General features: G+C 32.2%; 1 protein-coding gene across 1 annotated transcript; it reads right to left on the bottom strand.

Annotated features, from left to right (window-relative positions):
• Positions 1–662: 662 nt before the first annotated feature.
• On the bottom strand, positions 663–4,661 carry LOC120077462 (acetyl-CoA acetyltransferase, cytosolic 1). Its single transcript, XM_039031341.1, has 14 exons — positions 4,509–4,661; positions 3,517–3,585; positions 3,267–3,365; positions 3,008–3,181; positions 2,797–2,902; positions 2,572–2,710; positions 2,412–2,489; positions 2,267–2,332; positions 2,110–2,195; positions 1,872–1,971; positions 1,635–1,745; positions 1,501–1,542; positions 1,197–1,283; positions 663–1,075 (listed from the first exon to the last, which is right to left on the bottom strand). The coding sequence occupies exons 2-14, from the start codon at positions 3,563–3,565 to the stop codon at positions 986–988; spliced, it is 1,227 nt and encodes a 408-aa protein (XP_038887269.1). The 5' UTR covers positions 3,566–3,585; positions 4,509–4,661; the 3' UTR covers positions 663–985.
• Between the last annotated feature and the right edge of the window lie 6,545 nt (positions 4,662–11,206).

The following is an 11,206-nucleotide window of genomic DNA, read 5'->3' as shown; positions in this document are numbered from 1 at the left end:
TGGGGAAAAATAACATTTTGGCATTCTCTTATTCACTTTACTTCTATGCGGATGTGGTCTAAATTGTCATATACTCATACTCAATAGATTTAAATGGCCATTTCGGACACTAAGTTATTTATCATAGTTATAATAATATGTGGCTTGTAATAATTTGTATTTGAGTTACATACTATTTTAATTTGGCTTATAATAGTTTGTAATTGAAGTCAAAACTACTTCAGTGTAACGGTACAAAAATGAGTTTAACTTAACATAGGTTATTACTAATTAGAAACTTCAACCATTATAATGAGAGACTCGAACATTGACGAGGTCATAATAACCAACCCCACCAAAGTAAAAAATATAAAATTTTTGGTGAAAATTGAGATCTAAAATAATACGGTGGCATTGATATGGACTGCTACACCATCCTCTACTCATCATCACTTTCAGAATCCTACTTTTAAGGCAAGGTAATTTTCAATATAGTTTTTAAAATGTTTATAAAATTAAAGAAGTTTTTTTTTTTTTTAAGACAAATGGCATAATAGCATCATCATCTTTTGAAACTAGAGTAACCGAATAAAATTATTGCTTTTAAATACTTTTATTCTAATAGCATCATCACCTTTTGAAACAACCTATATTTATCCTAAAACAAAAAAAAAACCATGTAATAATAAGATAACAAAGGAAGAATGTTTCACTTTCTTCTGGTAGCTAAATACAATACATTTTTCAAACTTATTAATTATGAATGAAACCAAATGAAAGAGAAACTTTATGGATAAAATTCATATTATCCTGATCATAGAAAACAACAAACACATCTTGATTGCCTCTGCTTCACTTTAAGCTTTGTCACAAAAGGCTCTACTTTTCCACATTCCTAAGGCTAAGGCTATCATCATTAGAAGGGTGAAAAGGAAGGATAACAAGTTACTACCAACCCGTGTGATCCGACACATTATCTTATCGACACTTTGAACTCGAACGGGCTTCACACGAGCTCCAAGACAAGAGCAGATGCACCACCTCCACCATTGCAAACACCTCCAACTCCATATTTCCCACCTTTCTGCTTTAGTATCTATAATGAGATAAATGTTTGTTGTTAATGGGGTTGTGAGAGAGACCCACTTTCATAGACAAGCAAAGAAGATGTTAATAGAGAAATGTTCGGGAACATTGGAGAGATTTAGATGAATTACCCCCAAAAGTGTGACCAAGATACGAGCACCGCTGCAACCTAAAGGATGTCCCAAGGACACAGCTCCACCGTGCACATTCACTTTATCCTGTACATGAAATGAGAGAAATTTGGAACAATGACAAGAAAACAACTACAAGGAAGAAAGTAAATGGATAGAAAGAAACTAAATGCAAGTCATATTCCAATTATTCAATTCATGTGAAGCCATAGAAGGCCATAGAAATATTTGTCAATATCAAAAGACAAACTACACCAACAAGAACGGGTGTGGCAGTAACACAAACATGGGAGAGAATACTCACAGGAGAGATTCCAAGTAATTTCTGATTGGCAAGAGCCACAACCTACAGAAATTATGATCAAATAGAATATATAAGAATTCGATGATCGAAGTTATGGAAACTCATTATTTCATGCTTGTCACTAAAAATCTTACAGCGAATGCTTCATTTATTTCGTAGAAGTCAATTTGTGAAGCTTCTAGGCCAGCATGGGAAATGGCCTTTGGAACTGCAAGGGCTGGTGCAGTTGTGAAAAATTCTGGCTCCTACAAATCAATTGCCCAAATCATTAGTACAAAGTGCTTTGAAGATCAAAGATGTGAAGACTGATGCTTCAGCTGAACTCAGAAAGCAATTACTACATTACAACTAATAAAAGAATCTGGAATTACTTGGGCGGCATCAGCATATCCTTTAATTTTTGCAATCACTTCCAGCCCAAGTTCCAGTGCCTTCTTCCCACTCACTAAAACTATGGCAGCAGCACCATCACTGTAATTTTGAAAATTTCAACTTTCAATATAAGTTCAATTGATCCTCTGGCACAACTTATCCATATAAAGGGAGGTAATAAAATTTGTTAAATTTCTACGAACTTCCCAACACATGACCAAGAAAAGTTTTCTTTACCTTATGCTGGAAGCATTGCCTGCAGTTACGGTACCACCATTCTCCTTAAAACTTGGTCGAAGCTTCCTCAACTTGGCAGGGTCAAACTGGCATTACATATAAGATTTAGGAGAGAATGAGAAAGAAGAAACTACATAAATGGATGATAGATGAGTACCTTTCCAAGACCCTCATCCGAATTGACAATAGTCGATGGTTTTCCCCTTCCACCAGAAACTTCAACCTGCAAGTTTAGATAGATGTAAGATTCGTAATTTTCAAACAGAGAAAAAGCCATGCAGTGATATGGAGGGATATCCTACCGGAACAATTTCCCATTCGAAGGCATTGCTGTCCTTGGCAGCAGTACCTCGCTCAAAGCTCTGGACAGCGAAGTCATCCTGCATGAAATCCAGATGTTAAAATGTTTACATAATAAAACAAAAAAAAAATCACAAACTCAAAATGCATTACAATCAATACCTGGGCCTCCCTTGTAATTTGATATTTGTCTGCACATAACTCTGCACAAGTTCCCATGCCAGAGTTCGTATAGACATCCCATAAACCATCTTTCAGCATTCCATCAACAAGAGAATCATGCCCTAGACGAGACCCCTTCCTGCAAAGTAGTATGAAAATAAGTTATATTATGCTTAGAGCTTAGGTGACAGTGAAATTTGTCGAAATTTAGAATAGAAAATCAACCTTGCTTCTGCCAGGTACTTTGGTGCATTGGACATACTTTCCATCCCACCAGAAACTACAACATCGTTAATGCCTAGCTGGATACTCTGTGCTGCCAGCATTGTCGCTGAAATAATCAAAATAATAAACAATGTAAGAACACTATAATATCGTTTAACAACAGCAGGCTGTAGGGTGAAAGAAATCTTAGAATAAAGACAAAAATGTGAACCTTTCATCCCTGACGCACAAACTTTGTTGACAGTAGTACAGATCACTGAATTAGGTATTCCTGCACCTAATGCAGCTTGTCTAGCGGGAGCCTGCCCCAAATTTGCACTCAGAACATTGCCAAAGATGACTTCTTGTACAAGTGCGGGATCAACTTTCGCCCTTTTAAGTGCAGCTACAAGTCGAGAAAAGGGAAAAACCACCTTATCATTGGTCAACTCCATTTACATAACAAGATAAAAATGGGTTCCCAAAATTACCTTCAATTGCTATAGATCCCAACTTGGTGGCCGATAAAGATGATAAGCTACCAAGAAATCCACCCATTGGTGTGCGTGCAACACCAACTATGCAAACATCTATACAACCAAATATTGAACGGAAAAAAAAAAAAAAAAAAGGAAAAAACAAACCCATCACAGAAATGCAATAGCTTTTAATTTTCAGCGATGACATAACCTATAAGACTAGGCTCTGATTAATTATTTCATTGGAAATTAAGTGAAGTACCTCTTGGATTTATCGAGTCTGTTGATGCCGCTGCCGCTGCCGGAGCCATGGTATGCCAAAGAAAAAAACCTGGAAATTTTTATAAATGAATCACTGATAAATAAATAATAATAATAATAATAAATAATAACCAAATGCTCTTGTAACCTTTTATTCCCCCCTTTTCTTCCTCTCATTAAAACAAAGCCATGGGATCACCAAAAACCGTTTATTTTGAATACGTAAGAAAGGAGCACAATTATGTGGAAGCATCCATATAAGATGTTAACTGAATAATATCCTAAATTCCAATCAATCAGTAACATTTAAAAACAGACCACTAGTAAAAACATCTAAATGATTAAATAACTTGTTCACCATTGGAAATTCGTAGATTTTCTCCAAGTTGAATACATAAATTCCATAAAGAACATATTTGCTAAAGTTGGAAGTCAATTACAAACTTTTGTGATTCTGAAATAGTTACAATTACTTCGAAACAATTTTGATGATATGAATGCTTTTAAATATTAAATCAATTTTAAGCGATTAAATGCATATTTCAAAGTGATTTTAACATGACAAAGGTGATTTTACCATTTTAAAATCACTCCCACTAAATCCAAAAACCCAAAATCGCTTTAGACCAGGCGGTCTCCTTCAATGCTGATCGGAACGCACATAAAAAACGACATTGATCACTAACCACCAACGCCATTTCATCCATTCCAAAAAATTACTCAAAATCACAATCACATACGCATCCAGAAGATCAAAACATCCATAATCATCCAACTTCCAAATCATCCAAACAATACAGAAAGAAGAAATGAAGCAAGATCTAAAACAGCAGACACAAAAAGAAAAACCCTCACAACATCCAACTCCTCCCAATAAACCATTACAGATCTAGAAATAATTAGACGTCCAAATTTTCAACAAGAATCAAACACACTAACAACAGATTTCAAAAGTATAGAGAAAGAGAGAGCTGAAGCTTTGTTTTCAGTTACCTCCTCACTCTCTCTGAGCTCGCGAAAAACTCCTTGTGATCGATGAATCGGAAGAGAGATTAGAGAGAAGAATGAATTTTGGTAATGAAAATGTTGAATCAATTTTGTTGTTGGAATTGGTGTTGTTTATATATATATTCAGTGAGAGAGAGAGAGGGAAAAACTTGATAACTGCCAAGCAAGCGCTACACGAGGAAGAAGAGGTTTGGCGTATTGTCCTTTTTGCCCCTAGATATTTTTCTATTTTACATTTTTGTCCACCCTACTATCTCCGGATTTGGTAACTTCACCGCCTGTGCCCGTGCTCGTCACCGGAACCTATGGGGTTTTGTTTTATTTTAATTATAACCCAAGTTTAAAATATGGATTTTACGAAAATGTCGATGAATATTTTTGAAAAAATTATAAAGTAAAATATTTTAAAAAATATTTAAGTTTATATCATATTTATGTTAATGATATTTTATTATTTATTTTGATGGGCTTCATTGGTTTTTTTAACGATATAATGAAAATGTTGATTTGTTCCTTGTATCGATGTCGAATCAATGAAAATGTGGAAATTTTGATATATTGATGAAAATTTAATGTCTTGATTATAACATGGCGTTTGTCGTTTATTGATGTGTTATCATTCTTTTTTACAATACTACGAGAGTTGACCGTTTAATTTTAAAGATGATAATTCATGTTTTATGACCGTTGAAATATGCTAAAGTATTTTATATTTATTTAAAGTGGGTTAGGGGCTGGTTTTGGGGCTAAAAGTGGTTAAAGAATCTTTGTGTTTGATAAAATAAAATAAAAAATTGCGAAAAGAATGTGTTTAAATTAACTTTACAAATGTTTAATTTTGAAAAAAAAAAAAAAGTTGATGTATTTGACTAACAACTCAAAATAGACTTTGAAGTACATTCGAAGCTCATTCTAATTCGTTTTTATCACAAGGGTTTAAATAAAAAAATATTTTTTTGAAAAATATTTTTTCTCCCGTCAATCCAAATAGGCCCCTAAATCCATAAGATCACTTTTTCAAAATTCATTTAAACTTTTTTTTTATTATTAGTTCCTTCTAACTTCTAGATTCTCATAGAATGAGTTGGGACTTTTTAATAAAATCTCAATTTTATCCATCAAATTACAACTAATTTTTTTTTTTAAAAAATGCAATAGACAACAATTATTTTAAAAGTTACAATCCCGAGCTAAACATAACTATAAGATGAAATTATCAAAGTGAACATAACTCACTGACAATTGACACATGCTCTTTGACTTTTAAGTTTGAATTGTATCCTTGTAAGAAGATATTATATATGAACTTGTCTAAATCTTATCATTTTTTACTCTTTTTATTTAAATTTAATTTATATTACATCATAACTTTAGCGATAGAATTTTAAAAGTTGATTAAGTTTAGTTCATAAACTTTTCGATTTGTGTCTAATAAACTCCTGAATTTTTGAAAATATCGTGCAAATTCTAAACTTTCACAAAAAGAAAAAGAATCGTTACAACATGTCATTTAATTAATATATTTAGACCTTTTTTTTTGATATTTTGGTCAAAAATATATATCTTCATAAATTATATTAAAATGGACTAAAACAATTAAAATATGAGTTATCTAATATAAACACATGGTAGATTCAAAATCTTATTTTTCCTATTTATAAGAATTATTTTAAGGATATTACTTTACAAAATTAGAGGAGGGATTTGAATTGACAAACACATTAATATCAAACCACTTCACTATGCTCATAACTCATGATTTGGACGTCGTTACTATTTAATGTTCATAAGATTTCAATTTAGACCACATTTACCAATCTGTAATGGAGAGTAGTGTAATCTTAATGAGAGTCTATTGATGGATCGATCGTAATGAGTTTTAATCGCAAATGTAATTGAATTATTTTTGATCACATTCACCTAAATATGTTGCAAAAATGTAATCTGTTTTCTTACCCTTACCGTTATTGTTTAGGGTCAATAGATAGCAGTATGGGTAACTATAATTGTGACATTTTCATAATTCTTTCATTGATTTTCATATTTCTCCTATTGTATTAGTAATGATATCAGTTTCGGTAACAATAACGATATTCCTACGTAATTTTCAACCATAATTGGATTGAATACCTTCCGCTACTTAATCAAGTTACGGATTTCGATTACAGACTTGGAAATGGGTCCCATATCTCATTATGATTACGGAACATCGGTAAACAACATCAAACGTAATGAAATGACTCACTTTTCGTATTACATTTGATTTATTACGTTTTCAGTGAGGTAAATATAAATTTACAACCCATCTTCAGTAGTCTAAGACCTGGAAAAAAACTCACATTTTCTTTTTGTTATTATTTGACTCAACCTTAAGTTTTAATGTCTAACATATATTTAGTCGAACATCAACTAATTCTTATATAAATGAAAAATCATCTTGTGAAAAAATTTAAAAATATAACAATCAAATTAAAACACTTTGGAGACCAAAACTATTTCTTGTGATATAAAGTCTTGACACAATTTCAAAGGTGATTGTCATCAATCATATTGATTGATTGTTTATTAGAAAATCGTTGAATTTTCAACTAATTCGTTTTATTCTTTAGCTCACTCACTCTGAAAAATAATAGTTTTGTCCTCAATCAAGAAGTCAGTCGTTTGAACTACCATATTCTATAACTTCGAAAAGAAAAAAAAAAAATACTACTATGCCTCTCTTTACAGAAAGAATATCTAATTTTACTTGTTTTAAATGTTATTTTATACATATAGACAAAGTGAATCATTCGAGAGATGTACTTGTGTGATGAACCTTAGGTTAAATTGTAAATTTGATCCCTATGATTTGAAGGAAGTTCGAGTTTAGTCCCTATGATTTACAATTAGAATTTTTTAGTCCCATGTTTGAGAATGTTATCAAATTATAAAGCTAGGAACTAAATTTGTAATTAAAATATAATCTTAAAATGTGTGTAAAAGATAAAGTTTAATTATGTTTAAAACATTGACTAAAATGATATGATTATTTGGATTTATAGAGTTGATGTTTTTTTAGTACAACATTATGGAGTGGAAGATTGAATCTCCGACCTCTTGCATCATAGTATATATCAATACTATTGAGCTACACTTTGACAATTTATAAGATTGGTTTAATTGATATATCCGTGAGTGAGTTGTTATTTTATTTATATGAATATATCCCATCAAAGAGTAAGTCAATTTTGATTTTTCTTTCAACTATATCCTAAATTCTGTAAAATTTATTACTAATAAAATCACAAGTTGTCTCTCTAGAAAAATCACAAGTGATTTTCAAGATCGTTAATTAATGTTTCTCAAAGTTGGTGAGGTAAAATTTGGCATTATTAAATTGAACTAATTCAAAGCAAACAACTAATTTTTGTTTTTTTTTTTAATGGTATATTTGAGGTGGATTTGCTTTGATGTTCATATTATTGTTCTCCTTCATTTGAATAAGCCTTTAGTTTAAATATGGACGATGTGATTAGTTTGGGAACATAACTCAAATTAAATATTGATAATGTTGAGGATTATTTAAGGTAAGGTCCAAGTACACGAGCAGACTCAAGTTCAAGGAAATTTTGAAAATTGCAAGGTGCTCCACGTGTCTCAAAAAGAAAAGATAAACTTTCGAATTTTGGGTTGGACTAATGTCAAGCTTGTGGAGTTTCACTAAAAAAGAAATGAACAGTCGAGCTTGCCAATGACATTCTAAAACCTCAAAGGTCACACCTATTCTAACACTGTCGATATTGCACATAACCTAAGTTAGAGTAAAAAATCGAAGTAAATATTTTGTGTACTAACTAGTGTGTACTCGACTCGATACTATACGAGTATGAATACTCTTACAGGCTAATGAATACTCTTACAGGCTAACTCTAGCAATGTGTTTGGACCAGCAAAGAGGATCGGAGAAGCACCAAATGGCATGCACGAGTTTCATGCACAAACAGATAACTTCCATTAGAGTTGTTAAACCTACTCTCATATCTAAAATGGTACGGACACAATTAGAAAGGGGAAAAAAAGCCAATTAAAAGAAAAATCAAATGGCAGGAATAAATATAATTTCCAAAGAAAATAATAATAAATATATGTTAAAATGAGTATAGCTCAATCGACATAAAAAATATGTACTATTGATCTCGTGGTTATTTTAAAAGATATAACAATATCAAATTAAGTTTAAGTCAACCGAATATCGATTTTTACCAAACACTAACCTAAACGAATCAATCTATGATGATTTTTATTTTTATTTTCACATTTTTAATAAATAAATGCATTTATAATTCAATAATACACGATACTCATACGTGAAAAGCAATAGGCACCACTAAGTACCAACAACTATAATCAATTGGTCAATTCCCGAGATCTCACGGCCCCATTATCTTATACTTTACAAGTTGATTAAGTCAATGGAATATAAATCATGAAGTTCTTGGATTTTGAAAATACCCATGATGTTACCAAAACTATATATTATAATATTTTCTTTTTTTTTAAAAAAAAAAAGTATTTTAATAAAACGGCGTGGATGGAAAGGTTTCACACACATGACACAATTATAAAATTGGTGCATTACATTAATGTATACTTTTTAAATTATAAAATAATAAATTAAATAAAAGATAAAAGAAATATATGCTCTAAACGTTTCACGTGACGTATTAAAATAGACATCATGAGTAAATATTTTATATGCTTAATAAATTTTATCACCCCGTATTTTTATATTTCTAATGTTGAATCAATTTTTTACTACTAATTAAAACAAATGTTATCGGCACATAATTTTGATTCCACCTACAAATTTTTAGGCGTTAAAAATCATTTTTATCCAAAAACTTTTAACACAATAATAATGACATTAAACTTTAGTTAATAATGATTTAGTCCATGTATTTTCAATTTTGTAACAATTTAATTCTTAAATTTTAATAATAATAATTTAGTACGTAGATTTTGAAAATTGTAACAACTAGTCCTTATTATAATAAAGACTAATTCCTTACAAATTATAAAGTATAGACACCAAATTGTTACTTCTTATAGTTGAAGGACTAAATCATAACAAATTTGAAAGTAGAGGGATTAAATTGTTACCAACAAAAATTCAGGTACTAAATCGTTACTCTAATGGAAGTTGAGGGACTAATCAGAAGAACATTTTTGGAAGGTCAAGACCCTTCGAATTGTTGCTCTTATTCCTACCAATACTAACTTGGTTTAATAAAGGAATCCATTATGATAAGTTTTGGGTGCATTGTTCATGAGCTATTTGGAAAGTTCAACTCATCTTATGTGGAAGTGTTCGGTAACAAAAATAATAAGGTCCCGTTTTTCATCTATTGATGAGGATATTTTTTGTGATAACAGGTTGAGGTGGAGTAATAAGGATCATTAGACTTGAATTATTGACATAATTATATTCAGGAGATAGAGAAAGATTGTGCTCATTGTATAGTAGATTTGGGAATGAGGAATAAGTTGTTGTTCTATAGGATGCCAATTGATTCCACACCATTAGTGTTTCAATCGAAAAGTTTATCCATGAGAAGATGGTGCATCGTGTCACAATCACACTTTTCGAAGCTTCCCTTAGCGATTGTACGACACTTGTTCCCGCTCATGAACAAGTTAGTCAATTTGAATATAGAACGCCGATGGCACACCGGGTGCCTCTCGCAACCTCCACCCCCATTTTAGAGAAAACAGTTTTAGAAAATGGGTTTAGAGAATAGGTTTTCGCAAATAGTTTGATTGTGAGAATAGAGAAGAGAAAGATTGTAGTAGGCTAGAAAGTAATAAGCAACAACAACAACTTTATAACATACTACTCCGAGTATGGGGAAGTGATGGTTAGTCTTATCCCCATATAGTGCATTCTGAACAAAAACACATCCGCTACTCTTGCATATGGAAATGGGTGAGCGATCATTCACTAACAAAAGTACATATAAACCTAACTACCTAGCAAAAGGAAATACATAGGATAAAAGCATAGTAAAAAGAGGTGGAGGCGATCATGCGGCCATAGGTAACATGCCCTGGACAAGCATGACCGGGACATTCTCCTCCACTCAATTGGTTGACGTCCCCATCAACCGACTCTGCTCGAACTCAGCATATTGTTGAGCAGCTGCCTTTGAGGCCTTCCATGAGCTCCCAGTGAACTTTTCTGTCTTTGAGGCTTCTCCACTTCTCCAGGAACTCTTCCTAGCTTGGTTCTGGTCTTTCTGCTTTATCGTTTCTTCCCGCAAGTCTCTCGTTGGCTTCTTCTCCTGCCATTCTCTTCGTTGATGCCTGCGGACAGGTCACCACCCTATATCTCTCCTCGGCATGGTTGGGATGATAGGGTTGTTGGGATTGGTATCCTAATTCTCCTGGAGTTTCGTTGTTTTGTAAAGATACACATTGTTTAATGAATAAAATAAGTATTATTTAATTCTGACATTCACTCATATCCAATAAATAAAGTTCCTTGGTTATCTTATGTGAACTTAAGCATGTATATGTGATATACAAGTGGACCATGTCTTAAGTGATAACCTAAATAGGTCTGTAGTATAAGGATTAAGGTGGGATACCTGATCCTGGTGACATTTCGGATACGGTCCGCTTTGTAGAGGTTTGCAAGTATTGTAAAC

This window comes from Benincasa hispida, chromosome 5 (assembly GCF_009727055.1).
Source record: "Benincasa hispida cultivar B227 chromosome 5, ASM972705v1, whole genome shotgun sequence".
In the NCBI taxonomy this organism is placed as follows: domain Eukaryota; kingdom Viridiplantae; phylum Streptophyta; class Magnoliopsida; order Cucurbitales; family Cucurbitaceae; genus Benincasa; species Benincasa hispida.
Note: the sequence above shows the minus strand (reverse complement) of the source record. Positions and strands in the feature narration are given on the sequence as shown.